This window comes from Coregonus lavaretus, assembly GCF_964263955.1.
Source record: "Coregonus lavaretus genome assembly, chromosome: 15".
Lineage (NCBI taxonomy): Eukaryota > Metazoa > Chordata > Actinopteri > Salmoniformes > Salmonidae > Coregonus > Coregonus lavaretus.
Genome location: NC_140002.1, coordinates 31,106,930 through 31,130,856, shown reverse-complemented (window position 1 = coordinate 31,130,856; position 23,927 = coordinate 31,106,930). Strand labels below are relative to the sequence as shown.

General features: G+C 40.8%; 1 protein-coding gene across 2 annotated transcripts in view; it reads right to left on the bottom strand.

Annotated features, from left to right (window-relative positions):
- LOC311142081 (glutamate receptor 3) overlaps positions 1–16,097 on the bottom strand; it is a gene marked incomplete at both ends in the record, with an annotated part of 112,891 nt that extends 96,794 nt beyond the window's left edge. For both annotated transcript variants that reach the window (XM_084177650.1, XM_084177649.1), the window contains 2 exons: positions 15,315–15,473; positions 16,010–16,097. In XM_084177650.1, the coding sequence (XP_084033776.1) occupies positions 15,315–15,473; positions 16,010–16,097 (247 nt within the window). The remainder of the gene's footprint in view (positions 1–15,314; positions 15,474–16,009) is intronic.
- Between the last annotated feature and the right edge of the window lie 7,830 nt (positions 16,098–23,927).

Below are 23,927 nucleotides of genomic sequence, written 5' to 3'. Positions count from 1 at the left end.
TCTGTTGGGCATTTAGACAGGTTACCTTGGCGTTCTTGGGCACAGGGACTATGGTGGTCTGCTTGAAACATGTAGGTATTACAGACTGGGTCAGGGAGAGGTTGAAAATGTGATAGAAAATTTTTAAAGGAATAGCCTTCCGTCTAATTCCCCAGGTCCATTGGCTGATATGGTTATTCATCAGATACAGCTGACAAGGACAGAGACATTTCATGGTGCATTTTCTGTGCCTTGTGCTCATTCCACCCAGAGGCTAGTCATCGCTAGTCCAATCTTATCATAGTCACAAATGACCAAAGTTATTATCAGGCTGAAAAAAGTATGTGAATGCAAACAAAACGTGACATACTATACAAATACAAAGAGGGTGCGTCTGCTTCTGTAATACCCATGATGTTAGAGCTGTGTAATAGTACTAGGGAAACTGTACGTTAGCAAAACTGGTCCTCTGTTTATAATATTGAAAACAGAAATTCAGTGAGTAGGCATTATGTATGCATCAGGCACCAATGTTAGATGTTGGTTGGGATACATCTCCCAGCAGATAAGTAAATAACATGAAGTTGCACCAATGGTCTTCCTGTGTTTTCAGTTCTGTCCTCAGAACACATCTGAGGTGGATTACCGGTATGCCTAATCTCAGGCCTACTGGTGTATGTACGCAGCCCATAAGTAAAACAACACAATTAGGTGGAAATCAGCCTGAGCGAGCAACGGACAGGGCCGCCAACTATTATGGTCCTGCATGAGAGAATTATGCTTTAATATTCCAACATGGTGGAACAGCAACACAGCTAACCCTCCACCCACACATACTTTGCATATTGCAGGAACAACAGCCCCAGACTGTTTATGAAGAGCAGGGGAAGGAGAGGAGAACATGCTGGATACAGATGTCATGTTCTTTAAAGTCATTGCTTTTTTAAATGCTTCTAGCTCTGCACCAAAGCCCTTGATTGGAGAGTTGAAAGAAATCACAAGAGAGCCTCACAAGAGAAACATTGCACTCTGATGATTTACAGTTTGTTGTATGCTTCTTGTGAGAAAAGGATTAGGGGATTCAATAATTATGCATGCGAAGCAGCACTGTAGCAGCACCACCACTGACGTTCAGATGTGTGAAATATTGCGATTGCAATGGGAGGAATTCCTTCATGACACCAGAGGGCTGTACATCAGCACCATGAAACTCAGTATGAAAAGTCTACTTGGAATACTGCCTGTTAACCTCACAGGATCAAATACTTTCACTAATCTCCTTACAATCCACCACTGAACGATTTAATAAACGGACAAACTGCCATGGGGGGTTATAAATGAACATGAAGTGATTCTTGTACGATTACCTTTCATCAAGCACATGATAAAATGTTTTTCCTCTTTGTGGTTTCACAATTCATCATCATTTAATTTGTCTTTGAGGCAATAGTGTGATGCTCAAGTAACTGCTTTTGCCAATTCAGTACAGATGTAGGAGCTTAATTTTATCACCCTGTTGCAGGAGAACTTTCCTGTAATGCAGGAAATTTAAAACTTGTAGTGTATTTGAGGTTTAAAAAGGCTTCTGAAGTTTGTAATTTCCACTTTGAAATGTCATACTTGATTCTCCCTTATAAATTTTTTTATCAACCCCTACAAAAATGTCCATTAATTATAATCCACATAATAACTCACACTTCCTGTTGCTGCAGGATTATTTCCCTGTTGTAGCAAACTGGCTCAAATTAAGATCCAACATCTGTACAAATTCCAAGTGGAATTAAGAACGAGGTACAAGCAAGTCCTTGAAAGCTATAAATACAGCACCTTTAAATTATTCACTGGCTCAATGGTGTGGTTGGCTTGTTTTTCATTAGGCTTCTAAATGTGAAGCACATAGCTTGTTGTCCTTGAATAATGTCAGGTAATAGTGAATCACAGCACAGCCTTCAGTTCAGAGCTTCATTGTGCGCTGCTGTAGCTAGCTGTTGTGTAAGAGTGCAAAATCTTTCAGCGGCGGAGGGGGCCATTGTGACCTGTCAGTAGTGATCACTGTCACTTGGTTGCCACACTAGACATGCATGCACATTCTGACGCACAGGTTGAAAGGGGCACTGCACATCCCAATGACTAGCCCTCAGGATCACCCAACACTGATGCCATTTTACAACCTCACCATCACCACCAAGTGCACTGTGGGCAGAACATACTGCTTGCTGCATGTGTTGGAACTGGGTGTTCAGTACTGGGGATTGGATTAAGCACAAAATTAAATAGAACACTACTGTGTTTTGTATCTCTATGAGGTTAAGTATTTCATTTAGAGACTAATTTGAGACGGGCAAGGTGACATTCTATTCAGAGTGTATGTTATGATCTCTGTTTATCAATTACCGTGATTCAATGCACGGATGCCAAAATCCATCTGCCACTTCGTAAATGTTATATACAACTTAATTCACCACATGCTAAGGAGAACCTGTTAGTCTAGTCAGGTGTGAGAAGTGACCTCCTCCAACTGTGGTCCAAGCTGGGGATGTTTAAACGTGTCAGGATATCAGCCTGTAGTGCTCCAAATGCACTGTCTAGAACGATTGCATAATTTCCTGATGCAGACATCCTATGCTACTTTTATCGCTCTTAAACACTGACAAAGGAATGAATTGAAAAAATTCTGATTCATATATACACCGAGTATAAAAAACATTTAGAACACCTGCTCTTTCCATGACATAGACTGACCAGGTGAAAGCTATGATCCCTTATTGATGTCACCTGTTAAATCCACTTCAATCAGTGTGTATTTTTTTTAGCATTGAGACAATTGAGACATGGATTGTGTATGTGTGCCATTCAGAGGGTGAATGGGCAAGACAAAACATTTAAGTGCCTTTGAAGGGGTATGGTAGTAGGTGTATATAATTATATATTCTAACATTATTATACATGGGCCCCGTGTAGCTCAGTTGGTAGAGCATGGCGCTTGCAACGCCAGGGTTGTGGGTTCGATTCCCACGGGGGGCCAGTATGAAAAATAAAATGTATGCACTCACTAACTGTAAGTCGCTCTGGATAAGAGTGTCTGCTAAATGACTAAAATGTGCCAGCCGAACTGGTTTGTGTCAAGAACTGCATCGCTGCTCGGTTTTTCACACTCAACAGTTTCCAGTGTGTATCAAGAATGGACATCCAGCCAACTTGACAACTGTGGGAAGCATTGGTGTCAACATGGGCCAGTAACAATGTGGAACGCTATCGACACCTTGTAGAGTCCATGCCCCGACGAATTGAGACTGTTCTGAGGGCAAAAGGGGGAGGGGTGCAAGTCAATATTAGGAAGGTGTTCCTAATGTTTGGTATACTCAGTGTACTGTATAGGTCTTATTCTGGTGACATGATAATCGATGCTTGGCTGCCGTTTGACAAATACAAATGAGTTCGCTATTTTGTCCATAATAATAATATCATCGTGTAGGCTATACGTGCGCTCTAGCCTCTAACGGTGCGAAGATAGCGCTGTTGGCTAGAGCGCACATGCCTATACCAGAGTGGGCACACTCACTATATAAAGCAAAACATTTTGTGAGAAAACTATCAGTAGAGTTGAAAATGCGATGGGAACCCATTTAACTTTTATTTTCAATTCGGCACATGGGAACTTAACCGCAAAAGGTATTCTATGTGCACTATGTCATCATGCACAACCTTTTATCTGCAACAAGTCAATTTGATGGAAACACATCTGTGGTGGGAAAATGTGCATATTGTTTTTATGGGGATCTTAGAATATTCGCATGAAAATCTGTCGCCAGTTGGATGGAAACCTAGCTACTGTCTGTCATTCATGGTGCTAGATCTACCTCTGGTATATGTGGGTGTGGGTGGGTATGTAAATTAGTATGTACTGGTAGCCAGCATCAATATTTCCTTTCTCCAATGACCCATAGGCGATGATGACAGAGTAGTGCAAATGATGGTTACCGATAAACACAGAGTATAAAGACAAGGAGAGGTCATTGCACTAATGACCAGGAAATGTTGTTTCAGCAAAACAAGGGCAGAAAATCTTTCATAACTCAATACTGCAGTCTCAAAGTGAAACTCAAAGTAAAGGTCACAAAAGCATAGCATGTGTCCATAGTGAAGTTTGAACAAACTGTAGAAACCAATTTGGATTGGCTTGCAAGGCATTCGTGGAAGGACTCAAAATCATTTGAATATGCTCACTGCTTGGAAAATAAACACAAGAAGGTATACATAGTATCTGTGGTGTTTGCTCAGACACAATGATGATAGAGACATCCTGTGTTCCACAAAATGATTTTCAGTCAGAACAGATTTTTTAAGCTCTTGTATTTATGTCATGCTACCAAATGATAACACCATGACAAAACTGAGGATGACTACTTGTCAACCTGGGGCAAGACATCCAAACTGACAAGGCTGTGTTTTTTTTGTCAGTACATCATAACAAAAATGACACGCTTTGGGAAAGTTTCTCAGTCTGTCCGAGTGCTCCACAAATCCAGAGGGTACACTTTAAACTTTCAAATGAAACAAAAGAACAGAAGCATACTGTCACATTACTCTCCACTAGATACGCCAGTGCCTTCAAGGGAATTGTATTTTATCCATCTTCATCCACTGGGTCAACTGTCACTGCGAACTGGTCCAGACCATTGAAAATCAATTCCATTTATTTATTTTTTTTATCTCAGAACTCAATCATTCCACAAGGACAAATTCTTCACCATTACTAATTCAAGCATGCTCTATTTATGTGTTTGCTAAAAATATTATTACAGTGTTTATCACCCACCAAATTGAGAGTTAATGATCATGATATGATACTGCTATGGGTAAAGGTTTCTAGCTATAGAGATAATTACGTCTTACAGTAGGTTCCACCACTCTGACCTGGCTCTGATTAAATCCAATTAATTATATATTCTAACATTATTATCTGCTCTCTTTAAATACACTTCCTACTCTGCCACCAGATCATATCCTAAATGAGTCTGGTTCTAGGTAAGACAGACAGACATTCTATGGAGGCTGCTCTTCTCTGGGGTCAACATATTTGACAACACTGGTCCCCAGTGCTAGGCCATCATTTTTAAAATTTATTTTTTATTTCTCCTTTATTTAACCAGGTAGGCCAGTTGAGAACAAGTTCTCATTTACAACTGCGACCTGGCCAAGATAAGGCAAAGCAGTGCGATAAAAACAACAACAACACAGAGTTACATATGGGATAAACAAAACGTACAGTAAAAAACACAATAGAAAATCTATATACAGTGTGTGCAAATGTAGTACGTTATGGAGGTAAGGCAATAAATAGGCTATAGTGCAAAATAATTACAATTTAGTATTAACACTGGAGTGATAGATGTGCAGAAGATGATGTGCAAATAGAGATACTGGGGTGCAAATGAGCAAAATAAATAACAATATGGGGATGAGGTAGTTGGGTGGGCTAATTACAGATGGGCTGTGTACAGGTGCAGTGATCGGTAAGCTGCTCTGACAACTGATGCTTAAAGTTAGTGAGGGAGATAAGAGTCCCCAGCTTCAGAGATTTTTGCAGTTCGTTCCAGTCATTGGCAGCAGAGAACTGGAAGGAATGGCGGCCAAAGGAGGTGTTGGCTTTGGGGATGACCAGTGAGATATACCTGCTGGAGCGTGTACTATGGGTGGGTGTTGCTATGGTGACCAATGAGCTAAGATAAGGTGGGGATTTGCCTAGCAGTGATTTATAGATGACCTGGAGCCAGTGGGTTTGGCGACGAATATGTAGTGAGGGCCAGCCAATGAGAGTGTACAGGTCACAATGGTGGGTGGTATATGGGGCTTTGGTGACAAAACGGATGGCACTGTGATAGACTACATCCAATTTGCTGAGTAGAGTGTTGGAGGCTATTTTGTAAATGACATCGCCAAAGTCAAGGATCGGTAGGATAGTCAGTTTTACAAGGGCATGTTTGGCAGCATGAGTGAAGGAGGCTTTGTTGCGAAATAGGAAGCCGATTCTAGATTTAACTTTGGATTGGAGATGCTTAATGTGAGTCTGGAAGGAGAGTTTAAGGTCTAACCAGACACCTAGGTATTTGTAGTTGTCCACATATTCTAAGTCAGACCCGCCGAGAGTAGTGAGTCTAGTCGGGCGGGCGGGCGGGTGCAAGCAGCGTTCGATTGAAGAGCATGCATTTAGTTTTACTAGCGTTTAAGAGCAGTTGGAGGCTACGGAAGGAGTGTGTATGGCATTGAAGCTCGTTTGGAGGTTTGTTAACACAGTGTCCAATGAAGGGCCAGATGTATACAAAATGGTGTTGTCTGAGTAGAGGTGGATCTGAGAGTCACCAGCAGCAAGAGCGACATCACTGATATACACAGAGAATAGTCGGCCCGAGAATTGAACCCTGTGGCACCCCCATAGAGACTGCCAGAGGTCCAGACAACAGGCCCTCCGATTTGACACATAGAACTCTATCATTCATGAGGTTGTCTTTATAAATGAGCAGCACTCAGAGTAGCAATGGGAATTATATCCTATCTGGGCCACCCGTGCTCTCATGCTGCAGGGAGAATAATTTAAATTAGATTGAAGACATACAATTTTTCTCCAAACCATTCTATTGGTAAAATAGGCACTACGGATGCTTTGCTCTCTCTGCCATATTGTAAAAGGAATTTGAATGCAGTTAACCCATTGTTACTCCCGGTATGTCTGATCTATATCTTATATAGGGCATGCTGCTGCAGGGAATGAGTGTTTCCATGGGTTCCTGCTTTTTCTGGGACAAGCAGCAATTGCTGCAATGAAAGATCCCAGTGGTAGATAAATAGGCAAGCTAGAATAACTCTGAGAGGAGATATGGGATTGTGTCTGGTCAAGAGCACACCTAGGCTGGAGGTAAGATGTTTTAAATGGAATAACAAGACCACCAAACTGCTGTTTAGCATAAAACATTCTATAATATATATATACAAATATATCTTTGACAGCAGCCTCCATGTTCAGGTTCACTCTAAGTGTGTCTTTTGATATTGGTATTAAATATGCAGTTTGTTGAATTTGCCCTCCAGTGAACAGAATGGATTGAGCTGTATCTCATTATCATCTATTCTCCACTACACTCTTAGAAAAAAAGGGTTTTTCAAAGGGTTCTCCTGTGGGGACAGCCGAAGAACCATTTTAGGTTCTAGATATAACTTTTTTTCTAAGAGATGTAGACTGCAGATTGGCCCTCCATCCTCTATGAACTAAGAAATATCACACACACAGTTAAGGATGAACAAAACAAAAGACAAGTTCCTCAGAATGAACAAAAAGTACAGAACATTCCTTCTTCTTCCCAATGGGTTGTAGTGTTAACAGCACCAAAGGTGTTTTATCAGTACATCGGTTGACATCTCCACTAGTCTCTCTCTCATCCCTGGTGTCTCATCCCAAGTAAACCTCCACATACAGTGCCTTGCAAAAGTATTCATCCCCCTTAGCGTTTTCCTATTTTGTTGCATTACAACCTGTAATTTAAATGGATATTTATTTGGATTTCATGTAATGGACATACACAAAATAGTCCAAATTGGTGAAGTGAAATGAAAAACATAACTTGTTTCAACAAATTCTAAAAAATAAATAACGGAAAAGTGGTGTGTGCATATGTATTCAGCCCATTTGCTATGAATCCCCTAAATAAGATCTGGTGCAACCAATTTCCTTCAGAAGTCACATAATTAGTTAAATAAAGTCCACCTGTGTGCAATCTAAGTGTCACATGATCTCAGTATATATACACCTGTTCTGAAAGGCCCCAGTCTGCAACACCACTAAGCAAGGGGCACCACCAAGCAAGTGGCACCATGAAGACCAAGGAGCTCTCCAAACAGGTCAGCGACAAAGTTGTGGAGAAGTACAGATCAGGGTTGGGTTATAAAAAAATATCAGAAACTTTGAACATCACACGGAGCACCATTAAATCCATTATAAAAAAATTGAACGAATATGGCACCACAACAAACCTGCCAAGAGAGGACCGCCCACCAAAACTCAAGGACCAGGCAAAGAGGGCATTAATCAGAGAGGCAACAAAGAGACCAAAGATAACCCTGAAGGAGCTGCAAAGCTCCACAGCGGAGATTGGAGTATCTGTCCATAGGACCACTTTAAGCCGTACACTCCACAGAGCTGGGCTTTACGGAAGAGTGGACAGAAAAAAGCCATTGCTTAAAGAAAAAAATAAGCAAACACGTTTGGTGTTCGCCAAAAGGCATGTGGGAGACTCCCCAAACAAATGGAGGAAGAAGGTACTCTGGTCAGATGAGACTAAAATTGAGCTTCTTGTCCATCAAGGAAAACACTATGTCTGGCGCAAACCCAACACCTCTCATCAACCCAAGAACACCATCCCCACAGTGAAGCTTGGTGGTGGCAGCATCATGCTGTGGGGATGTATTTCCATCGTCAGGGACTGGGAAACTGGTCAGAATTGAAGGAATGATGGATGGCGCTAAATACAGGGAAATTCTTGAGGGAAACCTGTTTCAGTCTTCCAGAGATTTGAGACTGGGACAGAGGTTCACCTTCCAGCAGGACAATGACCCTAAGCATACTGCTAAAGCAACACTTGAGTGGTTTAAGGGGAAACATTTAAATGTCTTGGAATGGCCTAGTCAAAGCCCAGACCTCAATCCAATTGAGAATCTGTGGTATGACTTAAAGATTGCTGTACACCAGCAGAACCTTGAAGGAGCTGGAGCAGTTTTGCCTTGAAGAATGGGCAAAGATCCCAGTGGCTAGATGAGCCAAGCTTATAGACACATACCCCAAGATACTTGCAGCTGTAATTGCTGCAAAAGGTGGCTCAACAAAGTATTGACTTTCGCTCAAGTTCTCTGTTTTTTTGTCTTATTTCTTGTTTGTTTCACAATAAAAAATATTTTGCATCTTCAAAGTGGTAGGCATGTTGTGTAAATCAAATGATACAACCCCCCCAAAAAAATCCATTTTAATTCCAGGTTGTAAGGCAACAAAATAGGAAAAATGCCAAGGGGGGTGAATACTTTCGCAAGCCACTGAAACTCCACATGTAGCTACTATTTTGTTGTCTTTTATCTCATGGCACCAGCTCCCTCTCCCAGGTACCCAGGGCAGTTAAAGAGGAGGAGGTGGTGTGGTACTGTACCCTGTGTTGTCCTTGTGCTGCTGACCCTCTGTGCTGTCTCTACAAAGCTGAAGCCAGGTGGCGTTCAAACATGACCTCAGAGCTAAGTTATTGTTGTGGAGCTATGCCCATAGCTGTACTATTGAAGCTCAGCTAGCGAAAACCATATGGCCCACTGATCAGGAAAAGTTTGCTTCAAACATGGTCATCATGAGAGGAATTCTCTATGGAGTTCTCAAAGGAAAATTAATTGCATGCCTTTGATTTTGGCTGAAATATTGCTCAGTGCATGTAACTAACAGTGAACGTTACTTCTGAGTGGATGAGTAACATAGTTACTCTCTTGGAATGGCCTATTTTGGAATTGTCCACAGTCTGACCCACGGGTGGTTTAGCAGGGGTGGTCTAATTCCAAGAAATTGTGAGCAGATCTCTCTGCGCTCCGTCCAACACCCCCACTGACAAATCACTGATGTTGTTTCAGGATTTAATCATAAGTCTGATTTAATGTTATTCGTTAAGACCCAGATCAGATGACAATCACATGGTGCTGCTGGTAGTAGTGCATCAGTAGGACTGCTCAGTTCTGTACGTACTGTGATAGAGCTTTACAGTGTTTCAATAGCACTGTGCTGGTTGAGTCATACGAAGGGCAGGGAGAGATTAGGAGCTGGTTTTCAACGCTATATAAATAATATACTGCTATAATAACGTTATCAAATAGAAGTATATCGCTGAAGAAATTGTGGTGCATGAAGACCCTGCTGCTTTTACTTCAGATATGGGGCATAGAGTAAGTTCTAAAAGATGCATGGTGGGGCTTTTTACTGTGGTTATACTGTATGTTCACAGAGCAGCTCGGGACTATTCCTCCTTTTAGGGCCAGATGCACAGACAGCCATGTAAAGTGTTTGTACATTATCTGAAGATAACAGCTTTAGTTTGTCTTTACTTATTTCAATCTAACTGACCAAGTGGTGCTATTATAATAAACCATGCATAAGTGAATGCATGGTGGCTACTAACCCAGTTCCACTAGCGCTAGCCTAGACTTCCACTATTACAGCATTATGATGGGTTTAATACAAAGTGAGATGGAGGAGCTCGGTGGTGATTCATGTCCACTGTCCTGTCCACCCTCCTCACTACAGCACATCTAAACTTCCATCCCATTGTGACTCAGTTCACCTCCACATTGACTAGCATGGTATAGTCAGCGGACCCCAGGGCAATGTTTTGGCATACGTCTGTCTCCCTCCACCTCTCTCTCTCTCTCCCTCCCTGCTCTGACCTCAGCCATAATGGACACAACCCTTCTATGTCTAGATCATCGTCCACAGTATACCCCAAACCCAGCCTGAGGCAAGGTGTTTCACAGCAAGAGACTCAGTTAAATTCTGGCCAGAAATTGGGTAGTAATGTGCAATAACACTGTACTTTACACTGCACAGACAATATTCCTATGAAAAATACCAAAACAATAAATTTCTTTCATATTGCACAGTGATAGTCAGTTCTTTAAGCTTGTGTATATTTGTACCTTTGTCTGTGTTGGTGGTGTACCGTACAGCCATATGTGTCAAGCTCTCGGGGGCTTACATTTTTCATAGAAGCCTACACTCTTTGAAGTAATAGAAAGCTCTGGTGAAATTAATTATGTTCTGTCACATATCAGGAGATATTGAGAGAAAGATATGGGCCGTGAGAGCTGATCTCTCCATAGTCTACACCACAGTGTAGCACTGTCCTGTTATGTGGCCTTCAGCCTATTGATTTTCTCAGCCAATAACACAGTCATGGCCGATGGGGATTTGTGACTATCATTACATCCTGACCCAACCAGGGGAGAGCTATAGAGTGACGGATGTTATTCTAATCACAGCCACTGTCTGACTGGCAATTCTAACAAGTGGCTCCTACACATTACACATGTTATGTCTCCCTGTCATATATGTAATTGATCTATACGTAGGTCATCGCCTGACTCGATCATGTGATTCAAAGACATTGGTTTAACCCTTTGTAGATTAATGGCCATTTTTTTAAAGATACACAGTCTCCACAGACAACAAAAAATCCCAAAACGTGCCATTTACAAAAGAATAACATCTATAAACAAGCTATTATAGCACTCTCTATAGTGAGACACCATATGACTTCTCTCACTAGAGAAAAACCCTTCGAAAAGCATTTAAATAATGCAACTTGTTTTCTACCAACTCAGTTGATTTTATTGTTAGCATTGTCCCACTGTCAACATGATGCATCCTTATGTTACAGATGATCCTGTCTTACATGTTCCAGGTCTCATGAATAGAAGAAAAAAAAAACTGCTTTATCGTTAAGTGGGAGACATCTGCTATGTTCCATCTTCAAACTGAATATCCATCTGTTATGCAGGTGTTTTGAGGAAGCATGAGAATGCATTAAAGAATGAGTAACAGCAGATCCATGTAAAATCCCATATTAAAGGGTTATGGAGTGAGGCTGAGAGAATAAAGAGTATCTTCTGAGATGAAAGAACGTACACACATACATATTACTGAACAAAAATATTAACGCAACACAACACAATTTCAAAGATTTTACTGAGTTTCAGTTTATATGAGGAAATCATTCTTTTGAAATAAATTCATTAGGCCCTTATCTATGGATTTCACATGACTGTGAATACAGATATGCATCTGTTGGTCACAGATACCTTAAAGAAAATGGGCCTCACAATGGGCCTCAGGATCTCGTCACAGTATTTTTGTGCATTCAAATTGGCATCGATAAAATGCAATTGTGTTCGTTGTCTGTAGCTTATACCATAACCCCACCACCACCATATGGCACTTTGTTCACAACATTGGCATCAACAAACTCGCTCACATGACGCCATACACATGGTCTGCAGTTGTGAGGCCGGTTGGACGTACTGCCAAATTCTCTAAAATGACGTTGGAGAAGGCTTACAGTAGAGAAATGAACATTAAATTCTCTGGCAACAGCTCTGGTTGACATTCCTGCAGTCAGCATGCCAATTGCACACTCCCTCAAAACCTGAGACATCTGTGGCATTTTAGAGTGGCATTTTATTGTCCCCAGCACAAGGTGCACCCGTGTAATGGTCATTCTGTTTAATCAACTCCTTGATATGCCACACCTGTCAGGTGGATGGATTATCTTGGTAAAGGAGAAATGCTCACTAACAGGGATGTAAACAAATTTGTGCACATCATTTGAGAGAAATAAGCTTTTTGTGCGTATGGAAAATATCTTAGATATTTTTCTTCAGCTCATGAAACATGGGACCAAAACTTTACATGTTGCGTTTATATTTTTGTTCAGTGTACATACATATCATACATTTAATAATTTACCTGACAGTAAAAAGGGTGAGTAATTAATAATTGTGTTATTGTCCAATAATGTTAGTGGACAAAATTTGCCCTCTTGATGTTAAATAGATGCAATGAATGCTCTAATTTAATAAATGTGAAAATGAATATTATAGAAGTGCTGCACATTGAAATGTCAGGCTTTGTAGCCTCTCTGGTCTAAGTCAAAGGTAATCCATGTTGGCTACTCTTTTATTTTCTCCCCCTTCTTCTTCTGATGTCAACTTCAAAGGGGAAGTGACATAAACAGAATCCCATTATATCTTGGCACTGGAGGTGTTATGAATGCTTTATGAAGGCTTCATGGAAGTCTGACTGATAATATTCACTTCAGATTTTCATGTCATTAACAGACATGGTTTTCAAAAACTAAGATCACTATGATTCAGCATGGAAATAGTGCAATATTCTTGGGAAAAACAAAACACAAAAATCTCACAGAAGGACACATTTCAATTTGTAACTATACAAAACCATTACAATGAGAGAGGCGGTTTTGCATTTTTATAGACAAGCCCCCAAAGGCATCAAGCAAGCTCCAGATTTCCTCGTCTTTTTTCTCTTTATTGAGTTACACAACCCTCTGAGCAGCTAATTCTGTTTGCTGACACAGATTTGAATAGTCTGGCTGATCCTTAGAGAAGTACAGTTAGTGAGAAGTTAGCATGCCAAACGAGTGCTTCTGACACTCCCTGTGGCTTCCAGATGCATCCAGTGCTGCCAAAGGAAGTCAGCAAGACTTTGGAAGCCTGTTCACTGTCTACAACCATTCTCATCTTGAATGAACCAGAGGCTTCCATTGCATGCCATTCAACAAAAACAAATGCCAAGACCTGATATTAGAATACACTCTCAGCTCCAACATGTTGAATATTAAATAAGCAAACAGATATATATATATTTATTTTCAGGTAAAAAGGAAAGAAAAGCTATCCATAGCTAACTGTCTTCCATAAACAACGCAATACTGAACTGAACTGCAGGGTGCAGTTTAGGTAAATTATATCTAAGAAGGTTCCATGCCGAAGTAAAAACCTTTTATCCTGGGGTAGCTATCTAGCATCAAACTGATGTTGGCATTGGCTCCTCTATGAATTGAATAGATAAATACTCACACTAGAAATGGCAATACTGTATCTAATCACAATGGAATAATATGCTACTGAAATGTGATCATACATGCATGTCAGTCATGTGACAGACCGATATTCTGTCGAACTGATCACTATAATAGAGCATCCGGAGGCATTTCATGAATCCTGAAATAACTAAAAGCCATCCGCTCCAATTTAAGGTCAATATCTCCCCTGGCAATCAAATTAAATAGTCAGTTCCAGTAATTCATGAGAATTAATTCTATGAATCTAAAAGAGGAAAATTATTTTACCAAAGGTATCCTCACAGTCACAGTAAATGGATTTTGATACATTGTAAATCCAACAACTTGCAGCATAGGCTATAGCAAAATGATGCAACCAGATATAGGGGGGTTAAATAAAAACCAACAGTGGGATACACTGCAGGCTTATCCATGTGCACCCTCATTACAGACCTATCGCTGTGATCTTACAATAGTGCCTCAAGTGGACAGCAACTAAGATATAACACTGTTAAGTGCCATAAATTAACCATTTTTAATACAACAGCTACACCCAGGGCTTCTCTGTCAGAGGAATGTGGATATGTCATACCAGATAAATATTAACATACAGCTTTTCAACAGAACAACAGCCACCTCTGTTGAATTGTATCCAAGGAAGGAGAAGCATTTCCTACATATGATGACTGTGACATTGTCATGCCATTATTTCAAGCCTTTTGTGAACTATCTCAGCTATAGACAGACATGACAAGTTCACTGTGCTTCTTCGTATACATTACACATTTGTACTGTACCTATGCACCACTGTGTTTCATGTGTCAAGATACCTGCTATGCTGTTTAGATACGTTTCTCAATTTAGTGTAGCTCTAGTTAAACCTGGCTGACCCTAACCTCCTCAACCCTGAAAAAAATGTAAAATGCTATTATTGTATACAATAGTGTACATCTGTCTGCTACAGTTTGTAGGAGATTTACAAAAAGCAGTGATATAACAGAGAACTGAATCCGTCATTTTGATTATTAGGCTATACAGCCATTACTGCAACAACCACCTATTTGAAATATCAATGGCTTCATCTAAAAATAAACTGGGGCTTGTATAGTCAAACTTACTCCACACCTACATACAGCAGTATTTCTATAGAATAATCTATTCTATGGTATCCTCCTAAACAACTTAAGCTCTATTCACAATCACAGTGGTGTGAAAAAGTTATTTGCATACAAATGAAGATATTATACCCAGAAAGAAAATAATGAACAGAAACTATAAAAAATATATATTCTCAATCTTTAATCACCCCAGCTTAAAATAAGCTGCATTGACACAACAGCATTGTAATGTTTCTATGTGAGTGGGTGTATTGTTGGGCTAGAATATTTTCTTATCAATTTTGAGCCAACCCTATGGCCTACCATGTGCAGTGAGCTCAGAAGACATGTGTGGGATGATGGTCTTCAAATGCTATAGCAATTAGCCTAACAATTAACCTACAATCAATTGTATATAATACTTCCTATATAAAACTGTTAAACATCATTTAAATAGGCGTCAAACCAATGTCACTGTGGATATAGCCCGTCAGTGCAGTAGCCGGCCAGAATGCATTGGTGGGGAGCAGTGTTGGTCGTTGTTGAAATGAAATACATTGCCATAATTTAGTATCGTGGTACTCACACGCATGTGTGACGGTGAAGCTGTTGGAGGATTCGAGGTTGTCTACATTGTAATTGAGATGGAAAGGTTTCTCCGTCACATTTTGATTGGTATTATACAACTGGACAGCGAATCTGAAAGCGCTGTGCTCCTGCACTGTAGAGCGCATAAAGAGACCACCTATAGAAGAAAGAGGAGATTACGAAGAATGTGACTTTGCATTGCCTAGTTCCTCTTATTATGTTTCATGAAAAGACAGTATGACGTCAATATCAGTCCTTATAAATTATTTTCAATCACTGTGGAAAAATCATCAGTCATATTTTACGCACCACATAACTAACCATTTCTTTATCTAGAATAAACACCACCCAATTAATTATACAGTGATAACTTGTTAATGTATTATCTATACTGCCCATTGCAGTGGTGGAAAGTTCTGTAGGAAGATACAGTACTTAAATAGGCTATGAGCAACTTTGTGCAATTTCTACCCTTCCCCCACTCTAAAGCGCAGTGTTTCTCATAGGTGGCTATTACCCTACCTGTCGTTAGTGTAGGCTATTACTGATCAACTTGACAATGAATTTAGCAAATATGAATCCATGCAAATGAAGTCAACACCACACAACACTGTCTTAATGTACATTTATCTCGTTTTATTTTCAGGCTAAAGAAAAAAACATGTTAGTTAGGCTATTTCAAATATAACTTACCTATATTTATCTGATTTGGAAACGCTCCATACGATTTCCCAAAAAGCCACAACAAAAAAAGGACAATGGCTATTACGCGATGCCCCATTTTCTCCGACCTCTGAATTTAACTCCTCAAACGAATCTGTTATAGGAAAACCATGTACACAAGCCTATGTGCACAGAAAATCCGCCAGATGTGGAAGGAGCTCTCACTGTGCACTACCAGTGATATACTACAGGTACTTTGAGGTGCGAGCCAAACCAGCAGAGCGAATCTTCTGCCGTTGAGAGGGGAAAAGCATAGATTTATCGCAAAGATGGTGGTGGAGCGAGAAGCGGATCTTATTGTGAATAAGGATCATCCAATTGGGCCAGCAGGGGGACGTTGATCAAACTTGATCTAATGTTGAATTACAACATCATCCTCCCCATCCCGCCACTGCAGACCTTGTGGGCTGGGAAGAAACTGCGCGGGCGCAGATTAGCGTTTGTCCGAATGGTGCCAAGAGAATCAAGATACCATGGTATCATCTAACATCTGATCTACTCTACTCAAGTGGGCTAGTTGAGGGAATGTCAAATTACTGGTAGTCTTTAATGCATCATCTATAACCTATCATCTGGTGAATATTAAATTCGTCTACATGAAAAAATGAGCATTAGTTTAAGTGATTTTTCTAAATATATTATTGACACTGATATTAAATGAATGCCAGGCAAATTGGTCACCCTCTCATCTCCTGTGTAAGTAGTCTATGGAGATATTCCTGAAGACATGCCAATGTTTTTAAAATCCCCTGAACTAAACCTGTAACCCAGCCCAGGTAGACTTCAAGTCCTATGAGTCAGTCAAATATCCCCAAAATAGTTGAGTGCCACTTGAAGTTTTCATAATTTCTCCCATGATTGCAGAGTCGTCTGCACTGCCTGCCTGTGAGGTATGTTTGGAGCGAATGTGATTGAGTCTGTCATTCATTCTGGGTTTACTGGATAATGTAAAACAGGTGCTGCTGCAGCGCCCCATCAATGCCCACGCCTTATCAGACCCCTCTTCATCAAGTCCTACTGTGCCTCTAGTCACATGAATGCACCCAGAGTGGGGAATGAAATCGCTCCCAGCGGCGGAGAGCTCTTGTCAACCTCAGAGGTAAACATAACATTGTTAAACGTAAATCCGAGACACTCCAATTAGTATGATAAGGTATATTACATTTCATATGGTATGTATTAATTTGTGGATGTCCATCACATTTCGTATGATATATTACCAATTACAATTCGTATGATATGTTACGAATTGCAATTCGTACAATATGTTACGAATTACAATTTGTTGTGGCTAATGTTAGCTAGGTGGCTAATGCTAACGTTAGCTAGGTGGCTAACATTAGCTAGGCTAGGGGTTAGGGTTAGCGGTTAGGAGTTAGGTTAAAGGGTTAGGGTAAGCTAACATGCTAAGTAGTTGCAAAGTAGCTAAAAAGTATTAAGTCGTTGCAAAGTTGCTAATTAGCTAATATCCTAAAGTTGTCCGTGATTCAAACACACAAACATTGGGTTGCTAGACATTTGCATTATAAGCCTACCCATCCACCCCAACCAACCGACTTAGTGCAGTTATAAAGGTATTACACCATCTTCTCTAACCACTATACATACCGTAGCACACAGCCTCTCACTATACTGTAGGGATGTGATCCTTCAAAACAATGAGAATTCACACTCCAGCACATCTCTATCAAACCACTATGAATAAAATGGCTTTGAATAAGATTATATAGATTACATTAGTGAAGCTCTTTGTGTTCAGAGAGTCAGTGTGTACTGTGGAGAGCCAAAGGCAAGTCAGCCAATCATTACAGCTTCCTGTCAGGACAAGGCCGATGCAGACCAAGTCTAGCAGAATAGGTCAGACTGTATTGATCCAGATCAATCAGAGGGATTTAAATGCTTGGCAATACAACGCTGATGTTAATTTACAGTTCACTCACTGATCTAGGGCCAGAGCAGTGGTGCTGTGCTGCACAACTGTTGGGCGATTCCCTTCCAGGAGCAAAAGTGTTTTCGCTTTAGAACATCTACAGTATATTGCCTCTGTAAGACATCACAGATTTGATGAACTACACAATTTTCAGTTTGAATAGCATGTCCCTTTCAGCTCGGCTGTGGAAAATTATTCAATTTGTTCCTGTGCACTCGAAAACAAACACAGACTTAATTTGATTGAGCTTGTGGCAAAGCTGGCGCTTTACAGTCACTGGGGTGTGTCTGTCATCATGATGAGAGCCATCAAAGACAAACTCATCCAGAGATAATATACAGGAACACTCTGAAATGAACCATTTTTATACTGCATCTCCCTTTGAAAAGAGAATGGTGTGATGATGATGATGTTACTAGGTCTAAAACATCTCAGCAGGGAAAAATATGGAGAACAAGGACTCCAGGGTCAAACTAAATAGGTTGGGAAGAGAAAGTCAGGGAGATGAGCAAGAGGAGGTGACAGGCAGTCAGGGAGAGATTCAGCATGACGCTAAGGCCTGTCTGTCCTCACACGCTCTCTGAAGACATGGAAATGTGCTTTAGGCTTTTAAACAATGAGCAGCCAGCTGTGCATTCTTTCCACGCAATAGTGAATTCAAGATCTAAATGTATGTACTGTTGGTGTTGATTCATTATATGCTGCTATTACTCTCTACGCTGTTTGCATCATTAAAAATAGGTTTGGTGCAGACAATGGTCTATTATGCTTGCTTGAGACATTTTCTTCGAATTTTCCTAAGCATGCAAAGGCGGTTGCAAATATCTGGCACAGCTATCTTTTCATTATAATGAAACACACAATGTGTGTGAATTCAACAAGACCCTACTGAGTGTAAATGCCAGTGTGCCATTCCAGCACCTCCTAAGGACTTTAAGTGAACATGCCATTTAGACACGGTTGACCATATGGTACAATTAATGGCACAGTCTAATTTTGGCATACCCTCAATGCTAGCTGTATTTAGCTCTGTGATGACATCACACAAACAACCCATATCCCCCAGGATACATACTGTTGCAGGGAAATGTTTATATTTTCTTTAAATGCCAATATGTTTTATGCAATCCCAGTTTACCAGCAGAAGAGACAAACATTAATTTTGTCATCCATAGAGAAGCAGAAAGAATATCACCACTACGTGACAGATCTACCATGTCTGACTGCAGACTTTCCAGTGTATTTCTGCAGGCTGGGGCCTGACTGGCTGGTGGAGATGTAACCATCAGAAGTTGATCATAAGCCGTTTCCATGGTAAGACTTTGTGCAAGGTAGTAATGTCTCTAGGGATACGATTCTTAAAAGTAGTGGCCACCTTTCATCAGTGAGGGCTTCTGATTTCTAACTTACATAGCCAAATCCCTGTTCCAGGATATTACATCTAATTCATATTGACTAAAGCTGTCAATATACTGTAGATGAAGTGAGATGTTTTTTTCATTTGGTAATGGTTTGTTAGAACCCACAGAATTACACACAAGTTGTAAGCCTGGGGGAGTGGACTGGCCTATATACAGCCAGCCAGGCAAATGCAGTGTTCCACATTTGCACTATGAGCAGAGTGCAAACCGCTACAGTCAGACTCAGACCCATCTGCAATTCTAGAGTAATTATATCAGTAAAAAGTTATTTTACTTCCCACTTGTTTCTCCAGCTGGTTTATTCTAAATAATTTGCCCTTTAATTTAATGGAGCATACAATGTAATAGAATGAGATTGCAGTCTAGGGGCAGACAATAATATGGTTTGCTATTTTTGTCAACTTGTTTAACTGTTTTTGAAGTAACTGTTTGATAATTCTCCCAGAAAAGCAGTTGACATATAGAAGACATACAAATCTTTTTTCTGTCAGCATCCTCAGCTTGGAGGTGCTGCCTGTGTGTCTGAGGATGAAGGCTTGTTTATTTTACATCACGTCTCCTGTTTTGCCTTCATTACTCTGAGCTAGAGCCTGTGAAATTGGATGTGGGCCTTGCCAGGCATGTGACTGTTTGCAGCGGCTCTGTCTTTCACATTCAAGTTCACATTACGGCCAAAGCCTGCCAGGGAAACTGGCAAGTGCACGGCAGAAGTGTTCTGATGCATGAGCAGCCTAATTTTCCTCGGGCAGATAAAGAAGATGACGGTTGGCGTTGGCTAATTAAAGATGAGAAATCCACTGGTAAACAATGTCTCTCTATGTAAACAGAGCACAGTGGATCTTCTGTCATACTGTTTAGCTTTGGTGTTAGAGAACAAGAGATGGGGTAGCAAATCAAAGTGAAGAGAACGTGACATAACCAGTGATGTCATCTGATGGGGGGCTGTCCAGTAGAGCAGAATATGACCCACATATTTGTTTTTAGATATGCCACTTGTCTTTGATTGGTTGCTAATATTGGAAAGGAAAGTCATAGTAGCAGCCTACTGATGCATCTCAAAAACGCCTTAAATCTATAGACTGTACAAGGATAGGTTTACATCTGATGTATTCCATCGTTTTCCAACAAATACTGTATATTGTCATAGACGTCCTAATGCTGAGTTCATGTGCCTAGTAGTCAATTTTATAGTTTGTTGCATGTACCCATGAGAGGGATACATTTATTTTTGTGTTCACCTGATAACATTAACATTATGGTGTCTTTTCTCTTTGACAGTATTTGACAGCAGAACAACAAGAGGAGACTTGTTCTCTGTTTAGGGTACTGTAGTGAAAGGTCAGAGGATAAAATAACATATTGAAGCAGATGGAAGGCTATGGTTGGGATTCCTCAGTCTCTGAACCTCCTATAAACTCCTCTGGCAAATTAGCTGGACTTAATACAGTGCCTTCAGAAAGTATTCATACCCCTTGACTTATTCCACATTGTGTTGTGTTACAGCCTGAATTCAAAATGGATTACATAGATTTTTTCTCACCTATCTACACACAATACCCCATAATTACAAAGTGAAAATATAGTTGGACATTTTAGCAAATGTATTGAAAATGAAATACAGAAATATCTAATTTACATACGTATTCACACCCGAGTCAATACTTTGTAGAAGCACCTTTGGCGGCGATTACAGCTTTGAGTCGTCTTGGGTATGTCTGTATCAGCTTTGCACTTTCCTTGGACATTTACTCAAGCTCTGTTAAGTTAGTACTCCTGAGTGGCGCAGTGGTCTAAGGCACTGCATCGCAGTGCTAACTGTGTCACTAGAGATCCTGGTTCGAATCCAGGCTCTGTCGCAGCCGGCCGCGACCGGGAGACTCATGGGCGGCGCACAATTGGCCCAGCGTCGTCCAGGGTAGGGGAGGGAATGGCCGGCCGGGATGTAGCTCAGTTGATAGAGCATGGCGTTTGCAACGCCAGGGTTGTGGGTTCGATTCCCACGGGGGGCCAGTATAAAAAAATATGTATTCACTAACTGTAAGTCGCTCTGGATAAGAGCGTCTGCTAAATGACTAAAATGTAAAATGTAGATGGGGAGCGGCTGTGAACAGCAAGCTTCAAGTCTTTCCACAGATTGGGATTCAAGTCTGGACTTTGGCAGGGCCACTCAAGGACTTTCACATTCTTGTTCAGAAGCCATTCCAGTGTTTCTTTGGCTGTATGCTTGGGGTCATTGTCCTGTTGGAACATACATCTTCGCCCTAGTCTAAGGTTGTTTGCACTCCGAAGCAGGTTCCCATCAAGGATTTTCCTGTATTTAGCTCCATTCATTGTTCCCTCTATCCTTACCAGTCTCCCAGTCCCTGCCGCTGAAAAGTATCCCTGTAGCATGATGGTGCCACCACCATGCTTCACAGTAGGGATGGTGTTAGACGGGTGATGAGCTGTGCCTGGTTTTCTCCAGACATAGCGCTTTACATTCAGGCCAAAGTGTTACATTTTTGTGTCATCAGACCACATAATCTTTTGCCTTATGCTCGGAGTCTTTCACGTGCCTTTTTGCTAACTCTAGGAGTGCTGTCATGTGCCTTTTTCCTCAGGAGTGGCTTCCGTCTGTCCACTCTCCCATTAAGCCCAGATTGGTGAAGTGCTGGAGAGACTGTTGTCCTTCTGGCAGGTTCTCCCATCTCAGCCAAGGAACTCTGTAGTTCTGTCAGTGGTCATTGGGTTCTTGGTCACCTTCCTGACCAAGGTCCTTCTTGCCCGGTTGCTCAGTTTGGCCGGCTCTATCCAGTCTGGGTAGTTCCATATCTTTTTCCATTTCCCAATGATGGAGACCACTGTACTCTTGGAAACTTTCAACACTGTAGAAATTGTTTTATACCCTTCCCCATATATACACTACCAGTCAAAAGTTTGGACACACCTACTCATTCAATGGTTTTTCTTAATTTTTACTATTTTTTACATTGTAGAATAATAGTGAAGACATCAAAACTATGAAATAACACATACGGAATCATGTAGTAACCAAGAAAGTGTTAAACAAATCAAAATGTGATATTTGAGATTCTTCAAAAAGCCAATCGTTGCCTTGATGACAGCTTTGCACACTCTGTGTCCAAACTTTTGACTGGTTCTGTATACCTCATAACAATTCTATCTCGGAGATCTACTGACAGTTCCTTGGACTTCTGCTCTGACATGCACTGCCAACTGTGGGACCTTATATTGACAGGTGTGTTTCTTTCTAAATCCTGTCCAAACAATCGAATTGGCCACAGGTGGACTCCAATGAAGTTGTAGTGACATTTCAAGGATGATCAAAGGAAATTGGATGCATCTGAGCTCATTTTGAGTGTCATAAAAAAGGGGTGTGAATAGTTACGTAAATGTTATATTTCTGAAATTAATTGTGTGTAGATGGGTGAGGGAAAAAATCTATTTATTCAATTTTTTATTCAGGCTGTAACACAACAAAATGTGGAATAAGTCAAGGGATATGAATACTTTCTGAAGGCACTGTATGTTCCTTCAAAAAATGTCAAATGTTCACTTTCCATGAAAAAGTATTTCATTTTTTCTGCCGATAAGATGAAAGAGCTGACCACCAGGTTGTTCTTGACAGTTTAATAACTTAGACAAAATGTGTTCCTTTTTGCCATTTATCTCATCGCTGGCAATGCCCGGATTTCGGGAGTGAAGGCCTCAGGCTGATGCACTAACTGTTGTTCCACCCCAGGTCTTAACAGACTGAGATACTTGAGAAGGATTCTTAAAAAGGCTTTTAACAAGTATCCTGGCTCGTCTGTACAACCATACCGGTATTCGATTTAGAAATATTTTTTTTTTTAACAAAATGGCATAAATGAAAGTCAAAATGTCAAGGCATATTCCAGTGCCAAAAATATTTTAGAGATTTGATCAGTAGTGCTGCCAGGAAATGTGTTGGCAATGTCCTGGAAATGCCCAAACTGCAGGGGTAAAGATCCCATTAAGTGCGGTAAGGTACTGTAAGTGCATGCATATTTGTCTCAGCTTATATGTATGCTATAGCATGTATGAGAGGGAGAGGAGCACCAGAAGTGCTTGCTCTGTCTCAATAAAACAATAGAAACAACAGAGTAGATTTGTCTTGTGAGATGCTGCCTCACACTCTTTTGATTAGCACATCAGCATGAGAGATGGCTGTACCGTTGGATGCAGATACTGCTGCGTTTCAGCAGGGCCAGAAACGGGGTGGCGGCTTGCTTGCCAACATGTTTCTCAGCAGCCAGCCAAGTGGACAAAAGTAAGCCACAGGTGTGCCCTATCAGGACCCTTGTTTGGTTACACAGCTCAAAAGTAAATAACTCAGTTGTGCCTGTTCTTCAGAAGAGCTGTGGAGCAGGTCTCAGATCTGTTCTGGGGAGACGACAAAGAGCATAATCAAGAGGTCCTGAAGTAGTCCTCCATGGAAGCAACTGAATCCACCTAAGGTACTGTATACCAGACTAAGGCATGGCAATAATGAAATGGCACTTTTATAACCATTCAC